The sequence below is a fragment of the Miniopterus schreibersii genome (assembly GCF_964146895.1).
Source record: "Miniopterus schreibersii genome assembly, chromosome: 16".
Lineage (NCBI taxonomy): Eukaryota > Metazoa > Chordata > Mammalia > Chiroptera > Miniopteridae > Miniopterus > Miniopterus schreibersii.
Window position 1 is genome coordinate 23,037,844 of NC_138116.1, and position 18,521 is coordinate 23,056,364.

Here is an 18,521-nt window from a genome sequence, read left to right on the forward strand (position 1 = left end):
CACCTCAAATGTCATAGTCCAAAAAGGATTAACAAAACTCTTTCTGGGCTTCCATAAACTTCTGTTCTAATCGCTGCTATATTGCACATTATATATTGTAGTTAGTTGTTTATCTCCTTGATAGATTCTGAGCTCCTGTTCATTTTTGCATTTCTAGTTTCTAGCATTATGTCTCGTATAAAGCATGTACTTAATAGATATTTGCTGAAGGGAATGTTGGATTTTTGATGATTTGGGTTTTTTTTAAGTAAAATACTCTTCAATGAATTTAATGAGCATTTTTCTCATAGGTATGATTTGAAATAGAATAACTCTGAAAACTGTAAGTAGAATACAGACATCAGTGCTACCATTTTATTGAAGTTGATGATCCTGCAGTTTTCAGACTCCATAGACATTTTCTGATTCTAGCTTCTGCTCTGAACCTTTCCCAGAATACAAGCATCTGTCACAAGCTCTCCTCCCCAAATAATGAAGTTCATAAAAAAGGGGGGACAGAGAAAAGAGGCAGGGTGTGATCATGCTCCTTTTTGTCTGATACCTGTGTTCTTCTGTTGATAGATTTCTATTAAGAGGTCCTCACTTCTTTCAGGATCACCTATCCATTCACTCATTCAGTCAAGAAATGACCCTTACTATTGAATGAGTAGGCTCAATGCTAGGGGAGAAAAGGGGCTCATAGTTTGGTAATTTAAAAAAATGTAGAAAGCACTGTGTTTTATAAAAGAGAAACAGAAAAGCCTCATGAGGTTTCCAATGAGTAAAATGAAGCTAAGGAAGTGGATGAACTTGCTCAAGTTCATATACCTTGTAACTGCTAGAGCTGAGATTTATTTGATATCAGATGGACTAGGCGGAGGAACTGAGATTCAAGCCTAGTTCAGGATGGTACAAAAGCTTGTGGTTTACCTCACTACATCATGCTGCCTCCCATAGGCCATTGCTTTAGTTATCTGAGAGAGGCAAATGGACCTGTACTAGGTATCAGCAATGAAAATAAAAAGAGGAAGGGGGTAAAGGCAAAAAATAAATACAGGACCCACGATTAGCATGACATGGCAACTAACTAAATGTGGAAAGAAAGTGAAAGAGTAGAATTAAAGATGGCTTAAGGTTGGAGCCTGGATAATTACAAAAAACAATGATGCCATTAGCAAGATTAAGGATCTCAGGAACAGGGACAGTTTTTATTCAGTGAGAGCTCTAATCCTTCAAAACTCTGCTCTCATGTCATTTCCTCAATGTAAGTTTCTCTGACATCCTCAGGTCCATCATACAGTATTTTGTGTCTCAACAACAATAATAAGGACAATAATGACAGCTAACATTTTTTTAAATGCAGGGTGGGTTCCAAGCATGTGCTAAGTTCCTTTTACTCCTCAAAATAACTGTATGAAGTCAATACTATTATTAATCCCATTTTACAGGTAAGAAAACTGGGGCTTTCAAGCCTTAAGGTTACAGATATTAAATGGCAGATCAAGAACTGAATTCAGCCTGGCCAGGCATGGCTCAGAGGCTGAGCATCGACCTAGGATCCTGGAGATCACCAATTCGATTCCTGGTCAGGGCACATGCCAGGGTTGCAGGCTGGATCCCCAGTGGGGGGCGTGCAGGAGGCAGCCGATCAATGACTCTCTCTTCATTGATGTTTCTCTCTCTCTCCGTCTCCCTTCCTCTCTCTCGAATCAATAAAGATATATTTTAAAAAAAGAAAAAAGAATTGAATTCAGAGACAGCACCCTTACCAGAGGCAGAATAGTGCAATACATGAGTCAAGAAATGGCACCAAACTGGCTGGGTTTGAATCCTGCTCTGCCATTTACTAGCTGAATGACCTTGGGCAAATTACTGTGCCTCAGTTTCACCATCACCATATCATTTGTTAAATGGGGGTAATAAAAGGATTTGCCTCCCAGTATTGTGAGGTTTAAATGAGTTCATATAGCATTTAGAAAAGTGCATGGTACATAGTAAATATTAATCATTGCACTCACACCTCTGTCCTCTCTCTCTCTGTCTCAATCATTAGAACTTTATTTCTCACTGAACTGTGAGCTCCTCTAGGACAGGAAGGGTGTCTGTTTCATTTTCCTATCCCCAGCACCTAGCACCATGTCTGCCACATAGTAGGCCCTCAGCAAGCATTTGTTGCCTAAATGTCATTATTCAGGCAGCTTGAAATTCCATCTCCGAGCCTTCGAGAAGAGAGGTGAATGGAAAAATAGGTATGAGTCCCACACATAGACATTTAAACCTGACAGGACTGCTATGGAAGAGATCACCAAGGGAAAAGACAGAACCCTGGAGAAAGATTGATAGCAGGAGATGAAAGGAGACAGGAAAGGAGCTCTGGAGGGTATCATTTCAAGGAAGCCATGAAAAAACGAGTTCAAGGGAACTGAGCTGAGTCCAGATGAAAGGCTGTCTTAAAGGTGAAGTATGAAAATTTGTGGTTAGCAAGCAGCTGACTCTGAGGTTTAAATGTGTTGTGTTTTTTGTTGGTTTTTTTTTTTTTTTTTTTAGACTCAGAGGAAGGAAATGACAGTCTATTGTGCAATCGTTTTTCTAAAACTTGGCAGGCTTCCAAATGTGGGTCTCTATCCACTTTGCCTGGAAAGTTGGGAGAGGGAGGGAGCGTTCAGGATCTGGAGTGAAAAGGAGGGCCTGGGGCTCTCCAAGGTGCTACTCGCCATCTAAGTCATAACGCAGTTAAGTTCTATCTTCACTCACAGTGTGACATAGAAAAATCAAATAAAATGTGTTATTTTTGCCCTTCGTTATTTCCTGTAGGTTGGTAAAGCAGGATTGATGATGTTATTGTCAGGTAGGCAAAACGACCAGCGTCAGGTTTTTATCTGCAGTGCCTCCCTCATTGCACTTGAACGTCGATGGAGCTCTTTCTACCACCCACGGAGACCCAACAACCGGTTTCCCGAGTTTTTCCTGATACAGTTCTGGTTATTACAAACGACTTGGGATCCCTACTCCTCTTTAAAAGAAGGTCAAGAAAAAGGAATCAAGATCAATTTTTTCAGAAAGGCGTTTTAACAAAAATAGGTAGGCATCATGTCCACTTAAAAAAAAAAGTTATTTTTTAAAAAATGTTAAGGAATAGAAAACCTGTATGGGGTTCAATGGGCCCGCAGGAATCCACCAAACAAGATTACAAATATACTTTCACAGACACGGTCTTAGGGGGTTTTCCCCCACTGCTAACAGGAGAAAAATAAGACCCTGTACAGTTGCCGGAGAGACTAAACCAAGTACCTTTTTAAAGCCGGGTTTTCCATAGTTAAGTGACGAGCCCCTCCCCGGTCAAGGCTCTCCTACAGGATCCAGCACCTTTCGCAAGATGCTCCGCACTCGAGGGCTCAAATTTTCTTTTCTGTAAACTAAGGGGATGTGTGTGTGTGTGTGTGTGTGTGTGTGTGTGTGTGTGTGTGTGTGTGCGCACGCGCGCGCCTTCAAGCTCCCCTTGTTTCCCTCAAGGAGAAAAACTTGTGAATTAATTCTTTGGCTATGAAATGAAATAAAGCAGACAGTCTGGCATGCAGAATAAGGGTAGAGAGAAGGGGTTCTGAAGGGCTCGAGCACCTGCACTGCTGGCCCCACCCACCCGTCCTTCCCCGCCCGGAGCCGCCGCAGCGGAAGACAAGATGGCGTCAGCACCTAGCTCTCCCCAGAGCCCCAGGGACTCCGCACTGCGGCAGCCCACCGAGGCCGCACCCCATTGGCCGACTGCAATGAGGTCATCCTAGGGGCGGAGACCGGCGGCGGCGCAGGGGCGGGGCTTTGCGGACGCACGCACGTCGAGGCGCAGCAGCCCGGAGCCGCGGAGGCTGCGGGCTGGGTCCGCGGCGCTTGCTTTGGTAGTGGCCCTGGCGGCGGCTGGAGGTGAGCTGGGGCTGGAGGTACAACGCGGCAGGGAGCGGCGTCCGAGGGGCACAGGGAATTCTTCTGACATCCCCCTTGCTTGTCAAAGGAAGTAGCAGGGATCTTAGGTCTCGGAAAGGAAAGGAAATGGGGGTTCACCTCTTTTGGGGAACCCCTTCTGTGGGCACAAGAACCGGAGGCTCATTCCCCTTTGGAGGCCCTGATCCCTTCCCCTACTTAAGGGGTAGGCCGAGCAACTGAAGGTTATTGGGATGTCCGAAGAATTTGGGGGGGGAGACTTCTTAAAGGGGGCCCCAATTTGAGGAGTTCCCCCTTTTAGCCTCCACCCCAGGAGGTGGGTGTGCCCGGGCTCCCTGGGCGGACTGGAAAGGAAGCAGGTGAACCTGAATACCTCATGACCGTGAGACTGCGTGGGGACGTTCTGCGTGGATTCACCTTGTGCAGAATTCCTGTTTCTTCATATTTTGTTTGTGACACACACACACCACCCCCTGGTCGCTTGGGCCTATTTGGTTTTCTGTTTGGCTCAAGCCGGAGAGATGTTCTAGGGAGATTTGTAATGGTTAAAAAAAAAAAAAAAAAAAACATAGGAGGGAGGCAACTCATTGGGGGCTGTCATTATCGGGCAGACCCTGAACTAGGCTGATCAAGCATAATTTTATGTGTTTAGAGATTATGGACTGTCCCGTAATTGAGGAGTAATGTGTGCTGGGGGCTGGTAATGGCTGTTTGGATGATTCAGGGATAGGCAGTCCTAGAGTAAAGCTGAATAATCTCTTGAGAAATCCTAGCTTATATCTGAGCGTGTTTTTCTGCCGCCTTCGAAACGTCAGATGCACAAAGGTTTGTCATTCAGTTTTCTCCAATTGTCTCCCAGCCTTCCGGAAGGGTAACCCATCCTTTGATGCCAGTTTTACCTGTCATTATGGATGCTCTCATGATACTAAAAATACCGTACCTCTTGCTGAGCTTAGATACCGGACAGTCTGTGCCTCACAATAGCTGATTGAGAATAAATAATTGCAGTTTCAGGACCACTGATAGCGCCAGTTGTCTTTATAACCCCGGCAGCCTGAGAAACCTTTATTGACTCGTGCGTGCGTGAGGAGCTTTCACGGATGGAACCGTGTAGTTCACCTTGAAGGTAGGGATAAGGGACAGAAAGCTTCTGAGGTGGAAGCTTATTATTCTCTGTGGCTTGATGAAACTGCTTTGTCATGGTCAATGTATTCCTGTCATGCTTGACTTGAAATTGAGCTTCATTATGCTAACTGGTTACTTTTTTTTTTTTTTAAGATAATGATTACATATTTAGATTCTTTAGTGAGGAAATGGTGCTTTCTGTGGAATTTGGAGGGTTAAACCTTTTAAGATAGTGTAGCGTTAGGGTAGTGCTGGGACTTCAGCTGTTAGAAATGGGCAGTAGCCCTGGCTGGGTGGGTCAGTTGGTTGGAGCGTTGTTGCCTGGGTACACCAAAGAGGTTGTGGGATCTATGCCCAGACAGAGCACATACATAGGTTGAGGGTTCAGTGCCCGGTCTGGGAGGCAACCAATCAGTGTTTCTCTATCACATCCATGTTTCTCCCGCCCTCTCCCTTCCTCTCTCTAGAATCAATGAAAAACATATCTTGGGTGAGAAGAAAAAAGAAAAAAAATGAGCAGTAGAGGGTAGAAAATGAGTGAGGTCTCCTGTTTTCTGACACAAGTAGAAAACAAGATAGAGCAGTATGAATGTCACTGCCTCAGGATATTGTGTCCAGGGCATTAAAAAGTTGTTTGGGATTCCCAGTTCCTATTTTTAATATGGATACATTCTTATGTATTGAGATTTCCCAAAATATTGTCATTTGATCCCGATGTTGACTGCAAAGGAAGCGACTTTTCATCAGGCACTCTGTAGGAGAGGATTCAGTGACAGCCTTTGCAATTTCTCCTTTCCATCTTTCTAAGCAGGATGTCAAAAACAGTTGTTAAAGACCTGTCAGCATGAGGTGGAAGACATGAAATGCAAAACGGAAGAGCCTTACTGGGTGATGATTGCCCTTTGCCCTCTTAGTAATTTCCAAGGTCATTTAATTTTCTCTTTTTGCCTTAGGTTCAAGAGAAATCCAGGTACTCAGTTGATGTACTTTCTGCCGCCATGGGGGAGCTTTTCCGGAGCGAGGAGATGACGCTGGCCCAGCTTTTTCTACAGTCAGAAGCTGCTTATTGTTGTGTCAGTGAATTAGGAGAACTTGGAAAGGTTCAGTTTCGTGATGTAAGTAGTTGTGGGACTGCTTCTTGAATACCACTGAACTGTATTTTTCTTGTCATGGCCAATTGCCTTATGATGAATGTTTTGCTTTTTATTTGCAAAAATAACAGTATAGCATGGCTCACTGTTGGTACATTTTTATGAGTTGTCTTTCTAGAGGTGAGAATATCATGGGCCAATCCTTTAATGCTTTTACTAGCTGCCCCTTTGAGAATAACCCTAAGCATTCTCAAGGTAATTGCTTGGGATATAAATGTAGGACATCAAACTAACCTGTTCAAGGCTTGCACTTTATTTTGGAGCTCCTTAACACCTATAGCAGGGTATTAAAAATATTTTCATAGCTCTTTCATACAGTAGCATATATTTATTACATGATCTGAAGCCTCCAGTTACATATATATAATATATAAGTAAACTTATATTGAATAATCATTATTCTAAAACATTATGCTGGGATGTTGGAGAAGATATCAAAAGAAAATGGACAGTCTGGGTGGTGTTGCTCAGTTGGTTGGAGCATCGTCCCATGCACCGGAAGGTTGTGGGTTCAATTCCCGGTCAGGGCACATACCTAGGTTTCCGGGTCAATTCCCAGTCGGGGTGTGTTTGGGAGGCAACCAATTGACGTGTCTCTCTCACATTGATGTTTCTGTGTCTCTCTCTTCCTTCCTCCCTCTCTTAAAAAAAAGAAATCAATGATAAAAAGAAAATAGACAGACTAAGAGTATAAAAAAGTATGCCCTATGGGACTTACAATCTGACATATGCTGCTGAAAGGAGGGGGGAGTTAACAGTTCTCTGTTGGGCAGTCTCAAAGTTCCATGTACCTCTCATTGATAGCATTCATTATAGTTGTGATTTTACACTCATCAATGTGAGTAGTTGATTCAAGTCTCTCTCTTCTACTCTGATCTAAGTACCATGAAGACAGAGACAGTCATTATCTTGTCCTTAGTACCCACATAGAAGATCCTCAATCAGTATTTGTTGGACTGAATGGATGGATGAAAGAAAGGTAGGGAATTCATCAAATATTGGCTTCCTGGAATTGGCAAGCTTTCAGGAAGTTCTCAGTCCGAGCTGAAACTGCACAAATATACTCCAGTGACATAGCCTTAGCCCTCATTTTCTTCGAACCTTTTTATACCATCTCTTTTGGAGTGTTCTCCTACCTGACTCGGATTTCTTCTCTTACCTTTCTGAGGACTTCTTGTTTTCTCCCACCGGCCTCTCTCTTATCTTCTCCACCTCTGCCCATGGTGTCAGTGTTTCCCAAGCTCTCGCCTCTGTTCATTCTGGATAAGCCTGCTCACACCCACATCTCCCTTTAACGCCCTTTTTTCGGTGATCTCATCTATTCTCAAAATTTTCATCTTTATTCAGTGAGTCCCAAATCTATATATCTGGCCCTGACCTCCCAGACACCTTCCCTACAAGTATACAATTCTCTAAGGTTTTTGTCATTTCTGCTTCTTAAGCTAGTATGTCTAAATTCCAACACTTTACCTTTTCACAAACTATTTCTTCATCCTGACTTCCTAAACTTGAGCTGAAGCATTGATATTCTTCCAGTTTTCTAGACTTGAAACCTAAATCAAGCCTAAGTCACCCTTAATTTGCAATCCTTCATCTGGCCCTATATAGTGTCTCCCTTTCCAACACCTATCAGGTCCATTCAGTGTTCCCAACTTGATGATGTGCTTCAGTCATACAAAAAATTATAGGGAGTCATATAATGAGTACCTATGTTTATACTTTCTACTTAAGAGATAAACATTCCACATATAATTGAAAGCTTCTGCCTGTCCTTCCTCTCTGCCTTTCATTTCTCTCCCCTCCTCCCCAGAGGTAACTTTCTACAGTGACTTTTGTTTTTATCATTCCTATGGGGTTGTTGTTTTTTTAATTTTTATTATTGTTGACAGTATTATTCCCATGTGTTTTTATTTTTCACTTTTGCTATGCATATATATATCACTGAATAATAGATAGTATAATTTTGTATATTTAAAACTATGTACATGGTATCATATTGTATGTATCTTTCAGCAGGTACTTTTTAAATTTAACATTTATGAGATTTGACCAGGTAGCACCAGTTCACTTATTTAAATTGCTATATAGTTATTATAAGAATGTATAGCTTATCATTTTTTCCTTCTGATGAGCATTTAGGTTGATTGCCTTCTTTGCTATTACAATGTTACAATGAAAAGGCTTGTCTCTGTCTGGTGGTATACATCTGTGATAGTTTCTCTGGGGCAGTGGTTCACAAATATTTTGGCCTAAAGACTTCTTTACACTCTTTTAAAAAATTGAGAACTCTAAAGGGCTTTTATGTGAGTTATAGCTATTCATACTTACTGAATTAGAAACTAAAACTGAGAAATATTAAAAATATGTATTAAATCATTAAAAAATTATAATAAAAACCCACTAGATGTTATCAATATATATTTGTGGAAAATCACTACATTTTCCAAAACAAAAAATGGGAAGAATGGTATTGCTTTTACATTTTTAAAAATCTTCTAGTGTCTGAGTTAATAGAAGATAGCTGGATTCTCATTTACTTCTGCAGTCAGTCTGCTATGATGTATGTCATGAGACTCTGGAAAACCTCACTGAACACTCATGAGACAGTGAGAACGAAAAAAGCAAATAATGTCTTACTGTTACTGTGAAAATGCTACTCCAAGGATTATGACTAGGAGGGGCATTGCTGAGTATAGTGTGCATCTCTGACTGTTAGATGCTGGCAAAGTGTGCTTCGCAGTGCATGTATCTGTTCATGCTCCCATGGCTGCTTGAGAGTTCCTGTCATTCCACAGTTGTGTCAACACCTCTGTGCTCAAAGAAATTTACCAATCCAATGGCTGTGAAGTGGTATCCTATTGTTGTTTTAATTTGCATTTTCTAGATTAGCACATTTGATATCTTTTTATCTGTTTAGTAGACATAATAGGTTTCATTTTCCATGAGTGTCCGTATCATCTGCATGTTTGCTGTTGGGTTTGCTTGTCTTTTGCTTGTTAACTTGTAGAATTTGTAAAAGTTCTTCATGTCATCTGGAAGCTAATCTTTTTCTCCTCCTTTACTGATGAATTCTAGGCTGTCGCTTATCTTTTCCCTTTGTTTATGGTGTATTTTGTCATACGTAAACCTGATTTTTCCTTTTTGCTTATTGGTTGTTTTTTCCCTAAATTTTTTTATTTTGAAAAATTTCAAGCCTAAATACTCTTATGTAGATTTACCAGTTGTTAACATTTTGTCACATTTGATATAATCTTTGTCACTGCACCATTAGGGAGTAAGCTGTTTCTTCCTTTCAAATCCTTACCCTTTCCTTTCTTTTTCTCATTTCACCATAACATTGGGACCTTCAGTAGCATGTTGAAGAAGAGGAACAGCAAGCTAATACTGCTTAGGATTGTGTTTAGCTGTGTGTAACCAAAAACCCAAATGATAGGAGTGTACTTTTCTCTTGTAACATGAAGCCCAGCTCTGCACTCTCATCAGTGCCCTAAAGTCATTCTATATCTCTGTTGGACTGTCCTTGGACATTAGGCTTTTGTGCTTATAGATGACCACCAGATCTCCAGACATTTCACTGAAGGAAGTGCGAGGAGGAAGGGGAAGTACTTTTATCAGGAGAAAAAAAAACTTTCCCAGAAATCCCCATCATACTTCTTCTTTCTCTCTTTTTTTTTTTTTTTTAATATGGTTTTTAATTGATTTTCAGAGAGAGGCAAAGGAGAGGGAGAGAGAGAGAAAAGTCGATCAGCTGCCTCCTCTACGCCCCCCACTGGGGATCCATCCCAAAACCCAGGCATGTGCCCTGACTGGGAATCGAACCCTCAACCTTTCAGTATGTGGGATGAGGCTCCAACCAATGAGGCCATACCGGCCAGGGCTAATGTTTCACAATTTAAATAAGATGTTTGCTCTTACATTTTTGGAAAATTCTATTAATTAGATTATGCTGATTCCTTTCAGTTTCTGATTTTCTAAAGTTATTGTTACACATTTGTGGCATTCTATTGAATACCCTTTCATTTATTGGTGTTACCATGTTTTTTCTCCTTCATCTATTAGTTTGGTGAGTTACATGTCCAGATTGTTTTCCTACTGTTTTTAAACAGCTTTACTGAGATATAATTCACATACCATATAATTCGTTCATTTAAAGTATACAAGTCTGCTCAGCTGACGTGGCTCAGTGGTTGAGCAACAACCTAGGATCCAGGAGATCGTGGTTTGATTCCTGGTCAAGGCAGAGGCCCAGGTTGTGGGCTCGATCCCCAGGGTGGGGCATGCAGGAGGCAGCCGATCAGTGACTCTCTCATCATTGATGTTTCTTTCTCTCTCTCTCCCTCTCCCTTCCTCTCTCTGAAATCAATAAAGACATATTAAAACAAACAACTAAAGTGTACAATTCAATGATTTTTAGTATAGTCAGAGTTGTACAACCATTACCACTACTCCAACAAGAAACCCTGTACCCATTAACAGTTACTCCCCAATCCCCCCCCCCAACCCCTGGCAACCACTAATCTACTTTCTGCTTCTGTGGATTTGCCTATTCTGGACATTTCATGTGAATGGAATTATAAGTCTTTTGTGACTGGCTTTTTTCACTTAGCATAATGTTTTCAAGGTTCGTCTATGTTGTAACATGTATCAATGCTTTTCTGTCTTTTTGCACCTTTTTTCTTAATATGAAAATATGCAACATATTAAAATGAGTGGTTTCAATATAAAAAGTAGTTGGTATCTTCTATCTACTCTGCAGAAGATACCACCCTGGGTTTTAGAGAGACAATTGAGTAAGACATGTTTCCTCACTCAACTTGTTCAGAATCTTACATATTCCCTCATCTGTTCCTTCTCTTTATCATACTCTTTTCCTACTCTTCAGTCCCTTACTGTCTCATGCAATCATAATGACAGTTTACAGTTTTGTAATAGATGCCATTTTGAGCATTTTGTATTATTATTGCAGGCATTTAGCACAGCAACCCTGCAAAGCAGAACCTACTTTTGATTAGTGGAGCCTACCATTCTCATTTTACAGACTAGGAACCTGGGGCAGAGATGAAAATAACTACCCCAAGGACACAAAGATTGGTGCCCAGGATTGTCTGATTCCACTGCCTGTGTTCTTTTTAATTGAGATATACCAAAAAGAGTCACCCTTTTACAGTGTATGTTCAGTGGTTTTTAGTGTATTCATGAGACTGTGCAATCATCACTATCTAGTTCCAGAACATTTCATCACCCCCAAAAGAAACCCTGTATCCATTAGCAGTCATTCCTTTCCCCCTAGCCCTTGGCAACCACTTACTCTACCTTTCTCTGTGAATTTCTCTGTTTTGGACATTATATATGGTGGGGCAAAAAGTAGGTTTACAGTTGTGAGTGTGCAAAATACAGTTTATTTTTGTATTTTTTAAAAAAAATATGTCTTTATTGATTTCAGAGAGAGAAAAGGAGAGGGAGAGAGAGAAAGAGATAGAAACATCAATGATGAGAGAGCCATTGATCGAGCCCACAACCTGGGCATATGCCCTGACTGGGAATCGAACCCCGATCTCCTGGATCCTAGGTTGACGCTCAACCGCTGAGCCACGCCCGGCCGGGCATCTTGTATTATTTTTTATTAATTATTGTATTATTTTCCATATGAACAAACATAAACCTACTTTTGCCCCACCCTGTATATAAATGGAATCATAAAGTATGTAGTCTTTTGTGACTGGCTTTTTTTACTTAGTATATTGTTTTCAGGGTTCATCCATGTTGTAGCACGTGTTAGTACTTCATTCCTTTTTATGTTTTAATAGTCATTGTATGTATATACCACCTTTTATTTATTCAGTCATCAGTTGATGGACATATTTGGGGTGTTTCCACTTTTTGGCTATTGTGAGTAATATTGCTGTGAACATTTGTGTACAAGTATTTGAGTATCTGTTTTCACTTTTTTAATTTTAAATATGTCTTTATTAATTTCAGAGAGAGGAAGGGAGAGGGAGAGAGAGAGAGAGAGAGAAACATCAACGATGAGAGAGTCTGATCAGCTGCCTCCTGTGTGCCCCCTACTGGGGATGGAGCCCATAACCCAGGCATGTGCCCTGACCGGGAATCAAACTGTGACCTTCTGGTTCATAGGTCAACACTCAACTGCTGAGCCACGCCTGCCAAGCTTTCACAGTGGTTTTGATTTGCATTTCCCTAACGGCTAATGATGAGGAGCATTTTTTCATGTTTATCGGTCATTTGTATAGATTTTTTAAAAATATATAAAATTATGCTTGCAAGTCTGGGATAAACTCAACTGGTCATGAGGTGTATTTCAAAAGAATTTTAGCATTCAGTTTTCTAATATTTTATTAGGGTTTTTTCATTTTTTGTAAGTGAGATTGGCATATAATTACTCTTTCTCAAACTGTTCTTATCTTATTTTGGTATCAAAGTTATACTGGCCAATTTCACTTATTAGTTGAGGAGTGTTTCTTCATTTTTCTCCTCTTTGGATTAATTTTTCTAAGATTTGGGCTTTTCTAAGATTTTCATTAAGGCTACAAATGTCCCTTTAAATACCACATTAGCTGCATCCTACAAAGTTTGATCTTTAGCATTTTTATTATCATTTCATAAATTATTTAAATTGCTTCATATATGTCAGTTATTAAATACTAATTTATTTTTACTATTAATATATTTTATAAGGAATTATTGTAATCATTTATAAATAAATCTTTAAACTTATACATAAGCTGCAATTTTGTGATAGGATTATTCTAATGAATGAAGTATTGCATCAAGTATTGTATTCATATTACTTATTAAGGACAAGAGTTAGCAGAAATGGTTCTTTCTTTTATAGGCAATTACTAGACTCTTCAGAGACCCTGGTAAACAACCACTCAGCCTTGCAAATGCAAAGCATTATTGTATCTAAACATACATTTGTGTTACTCATTAAGTACAATTTACTTAAATGAAATAAGATAAGTCGGTTTTCTTTTGTAGTTATTTGAGGAGAAAGCCATGTGTTAGTTCACCTGTAAGATCAATTGAACTGGACTTTTTCATTTGTTTAGAGGAATAAAAATCATTTCTCATTATGTTAAATACAAAGTAAATACAACACTGTTTCATGGCAACCATGGTTGCTGTAAATTTTACACTTTCTAATGTGGGCATGACTGAATGTATTTGGAACTAGTCATATCACCATTAAAATCAGCAATTCAGAAACAAACAAAAAATCATTGTGATTTCTTCTTTGAGCCATGAATTATTTGGAACTGTTTTAGAATTTCCAAATATGTTGTTTAAGTTGTATTTTCTGATATGGATTTCTAATTTAATTGCATTGTAATCAGAGAACATTGTCTGTATAGTATCAGTTCTTTACTGAGATTTGCTGTATGACCTATTTTGTAGTCAGTTTCATAAATGAATTATTAAACAGAAAACTGTTGGATGTGGGATTAAATGTATCTATGTCTGTGTGTATATGTATTAGATTAAGTTAATTATGTTGTTCAAATTTTCTCTATATTTAGTAGATTTGCTGTATCAGTAATATAAAAGTTACATTAAAATTTCCTACTGCATAGGCAGGTTTTTTGGTTTCTCCTTGTAGTTCTGTTAATTTTTGTTTGAAATATTTTGAGGATGCCTTATTCAAAACAGGCTGTGGGTGGCTGTAGTTGAACCTTGCCTCTGATTTTGAATCCAGTACTTCTTGTGGCTACTTTCACTTCATGTTTATTGAAGTGGAAATTTCTGAATGAGAAGCCGAAGTACTGCCTGCTCGGTGAACAAACACACAAACAATTTATTAGGGACACACAAGTTTAGAATCGTGCATCGTCCTGGGAATTTTTTTTACTATCATTATGTAGTGTTTCTCTTAATCTCTAATAATGCCGTTTGCCTTAGATTCCTTCTGTTTAATGTTAATATAATAATACGGATACTTTCCTTACTTGTTTCTCTGTCACCATTCTCTCTCACACAGTTCACTCTTCACATACAATGTTATTCTTCAAAACAGTAAATCTTTAAAAAGTATATTTAAAAAGATCACTTGATTCCCTATTGCCCATAGGACAAAGTCTTTTACTTCCTGCTCTTTACATACCCCTTCTCCTCAGCTATAGTAAGTTTCTTCTCTTCTCAGAATATATGATTTATTTATGTCTGTGAGTCACTTGTCATGGTCTTTCTACTTCCATTCTGTGTATTTCTGCTTGGTGAACTCTCGCTTCATCCCCCATAGTCCCAGCTCGGGTGGTTTACCTTTGCACATTTTTTTCTTTATCTTCTAAGTAGAATTAGTGTTGTCCCCCCTCCAAGCCCCCCTATCCACATCTTTTTTATGGATGTAAAATTTATGTTCAGTGAAATGCATACACTTTAAGAGTACAAGTTGATGATTTTGGTAAATTCATACACCTTTGTAACTACCGCCCCAGTCAAGACAGAATATTTGCAGCAGCCCAGAAAGTTGCCGTGTGCTCACTTCTGGTCAGTCCCCCCTCCTCTCTTAGGTAACCACTGTTTTGATTTCTAGCATCATCAATTAGTTTTGACTATTCTTGAACTTTATGTAAATGGAATTGTACGTTTCGAACTCTTAGATCTTTTTCTCCTCAGCCTAATGTTTTTGATATTTATCTGGTTTTGTGGCTATCTGTAGTTGGTTCTTTTTTATTGCTGATAATATTCTGTTACATGAATATGCCGCAATGTCTCTATCCGTTCTCCTATTGGCGGACATTTGGATCATTGCTAGTTTGGGGATATTATGAACAAAGCTCCTATAAACATTCTTGTACAATCTCTGTGGGTGTGTTTTCATTTTTTTACACAAATACCTAGTAGTGGAATGCTCAGACATGTGGTGGGTAGGAATATGTTTAATTATATAAGAAATTGCCAACAATATATTACTTTTTAATAGCGTTTATCACAACAAAGTGTATTTATTGACTTGTGTCTGTCTCTTCCGTGAAACTGAGCTCCTAAAAGTTAGGACATTTCTTATTCTTTGTATTTATACCAGTGCCTAATACAGTGTATGGCACATATTTGGTGCTTGCTCAATAAACGTTGAAGGAATAGCTACAGTAGTTCTTTATTTGTTTTACTTTTATGGAATTTATCACATGCCATCTTATTGATCATGTTCATGTTTCCTCTCTACTAGGTTGCAAGTTTCCTAATGAGTAGGAACTTGTTTTATTCCTGTTTGTATTTCACATTGCTTTGAAAATTACTTGTGAGGTATGAATGAATGAACCAGACTGTCACTTAAAAGGTGAAGAACCTGGGACAGAAGAACATGAGACGTTTGCCTTCTGTTTCTTCTGATTGGGAAGGAGAGAAGGAAAACCAGGCAGAGCTTCTATTATATTAGTGGTCCACATTTTTGGTGGTGGTGAAGGAGGGGGGCTCACTGAGACTTTCCGCCTGGGAAGAACATTTTGTACTTTGTCTAATTTTCCTCCATTCCAGTATGTTGCAGCAGTGAGGAAGGGGTTTTTATCTTTAGTTGGTGTAACTGGCCCCAAAGCATATCAGTAGACAGTTTTTATTAGTGTTGCATCATACATTGACACAAAAGAAGGCTTTCACTTTGCAGGTTGTGTTGCTTGTGAAATAGAGGAAAGAGATGTAGCGCTTGAATATTTGGTATTGTGTTCTTATTTTGCAGTTAAATCCAGATGTGAATGTTTTCCAGCGGAAGTTTGTGAATGAAGTTAGAAGATGTGAAGAAATGGATCGAAAGCTTCGTATGTGCCTCTCAGTCTTGTTCGATGTTCCTATAATGAGTCATTTATCTTAAATTAGAGGGACACCAGTTCTCTTAATAAAGGGAGGAAATACTACAGGAGAAAAAGAAAGGAGGAAAAATCTTGTGACCCTGATGTTAAGATGAATTTCTAGTATACAAGTAGATTTTGCGGTGTTTGGGCTAAGGTGGTGCTTAGTGGAAACCTTGTTTGAGATGACAAGGATATAAGCTGAAAACACTGGTTATTTTTTTGTGGGAAGGGTTTTATAGCAGAATTACATTATAGAATTCCGAGAGACGGAACCCAGACAACATCGATTTTAGATGTCAGCATAGCCACTTTTTAATCTGAGCTATTTATGTATGAGGGGAGAAACTTAACAGTTATTGAGATCCTACTGAGAGTTAGGGTGTTCATATACTTTATTTCACTCATTTCCTACAACATTCCTTCAAAACAGGTGATAGCCTTATTTAATAAATGAGGAAAGCAAAGATCAGAGAGGTTAAGTGACTTGGACCAAGAATGCAAGTGGTCATGGTGGAATCAGTGTTTGAATCCAGGTGGTTCTTTCTGGCTCTAAAACCCAAGGTCTTGCTACTCTACTATGTCAGCTCTCAATGAGCTGATAGGTGAATTTGGTCCCATCCTTAAAAAAGTCAGTAGTCATCACCTGAAACACTATTCTGGTGGTTTGGGGCCTAATCCGCCTCTTGCTTTTGTTTGTTTTGTTTCACTTAAACTGCCCTGTTTGGTTTCAAATGTAATGAAACCCTTTGCTCTGGACTTGTCTCACTAGTGTGTCAGTTGTCAAATACCCTATTGAATTGACTCTTCTGTAGCTCTGCTCTTGCCAGCAGTGCCTGTGACCAGAACCATCATACTCTGGGGTGGTTGCAGAGCGAAAGCAGATGTGGACCAGTTTGAAGATCAGAAGAGGGAATGAAGACAGTAGCAGGATAACCCTGTTTTGGGGTAGCTGTGTTTTGGGGGGGGTAGGAAGAAGAGAAATGGAGAGAAGAAGGATTTACATATTCTGCTTCTTTTATGTAAAAATATCTTTCTTAGAATGAAGCTCTTTTTAGCAAGGTTTGGCATCTTATTATTTTTTTCCTCAAATATTGGCAGTTCCAGGCATGTACCAAACATAAATGTTTTGATTCTGTCATTTTAGGATTTGTTGAGAAAGAGATAAGAAAAGCTAATATCCCAATTATGGACACTGGCGAAAATCCAGAGGTGCCCTTCCCCCGGGACATGATTGACTTAGAGGTAAACAATTCTGAGGAAGCCAGATAAGTGTCTTGCTACTTAAATGTAGAAATTTCTGAGTGGATGGAGGGTAGAGTAATTCTAGCTGCCCTTGTTGGCATTGTTTATTGATTGCTAATTTCTTGTGGCTGGGATTAAAATGAAGTTTCTTTTTTATGGTATAGAACAGTATGTTGAACAGTATCATGTGCCACTAAATAAATGTTTATTGGCTATTGAAAACTTATTGGATTAATGTCAATTTATCTAGTAATTTATTAATGACTAAGTAAATGAATAGCCAATAGATTTCAGTATTTGTTTTATCCATCTGAAATCCCCTGAGAAATTCAACCAAGTGTATGATAGAATATATAAGCAAAAACGATTTTAAACAAAATTTTTCATAAAGAAAATTACCCTGGTAAAATCACATACTTGTAAGGTAGATATAAGGTAACTGTCAGGGCGGCAAGAGTTCTGTTGGATGGATGAATTTATGTTTTTGAGAGCAAGCTCATTGAACTTAGTTTGAGTTAATAATTTGACTTCTTTTTTTTTTGTAGGCTAATTTTGAGAAGATTGAAAATGAACTGAAGGAAATCAACACCAACCAGGAAGCCCTGAAGAGAAACTTCTTGGAACTGACTGAATTAAAATTTATACTTCGCAAAACTCAGCAGTTTTTCGATGAGGTCAGACTATTGTTTCTTTTAGTATCTGAGCAGCTGATATTACACCTGCACAAGTGGGCCATATTTTTATTCCAATAATTATTTTAATTTGCTAGTTTGAAAGCAATACCATTTTCACACCCTGTTTTAGTTGAAGAAATGTCAGATTATGTTCCATTTTTCATGAAGTACACAGCCAGACATAATTTTGTATATTTTTGCATTTTCTGTAATTTTTCATCCCAAGGTGGGGAAAGGAACCCTAAAGTAGTCATATAAACATAGTTAGTTGAAATTTTTACATGATATTTCAAGGTAAGTAAATGTGTAAGGGTAAAGTTGAAGCAACAAGAAACATTTGGTTATATGTGAAATTATAACAAACGTTTAATCTCCAAACCTTTTGTCATCAAATTTTGATTTTATTTCTCTGTTTGCCCATTAACATTTGAGCACACTTTTAACTATTTTAGATAGCACATATCACACTTTAAATTTTTTAAGTGTTTTTTCAAGTACTATGTGGAAATATTGGTAGGATGCTTATTTGGAATTCCTGGATTTTCACATAAACTTAACTGCATAACCAGATAGGAAAAAATGTTACTAAACTCCGGGATTAAAAATGT

General features: G+C 38.9%; 1 protein-coding gene across 9 annotated transcripts in view; it reads left to right on the forward strand.

Annotated features, from left to right (window-relative positions):
• The first annotated feature begins 3,631 nt into the window (after positions 1–3,631).
• The window catches only part of ATP6V0A1 (ATPase H+ transporting V0 subunit a1), a 52,944-nt gene continuing 38,054 nt past the window's right edge, over positions 3,632–18,521 (forward strand). For 3 of the 9 annotated variants that reach the window (XR_014000548.1, XM_081162456.1, XM_081162461.1), the window contains exons 1-5: positions 3,791–3,897; positions 5,994–6,155; positions 15,886–15,964; positions 17,142–17,239; positions 17,785–17,913. Coding sequence is in view for 6 of the 9 variants with exons in the window: in XM_081162456.1 (XP_081018582.1) it covers positions 6,039–6,155; positions 15,886–15,964; positions 17,142–17,239; positions 17,785–17,913 (423 nt within the window). In the remaining 3 variants the exon portion in view is untranslated. Of the gene's footprint in view, positions 3,898–4,923; positions 5,042–5,993; positions 6,156–7,092; positions 7,171–15,885; positions 15,965–17,141; positions 17,240–17,784; positions 17,914–18,521 lie in introns of those variants that run through there. The other 6 variants (XR_014000549.1, XM_081162459.1, XM_081162457.1 and 3 more) reach the window with 5 other exon arrangements.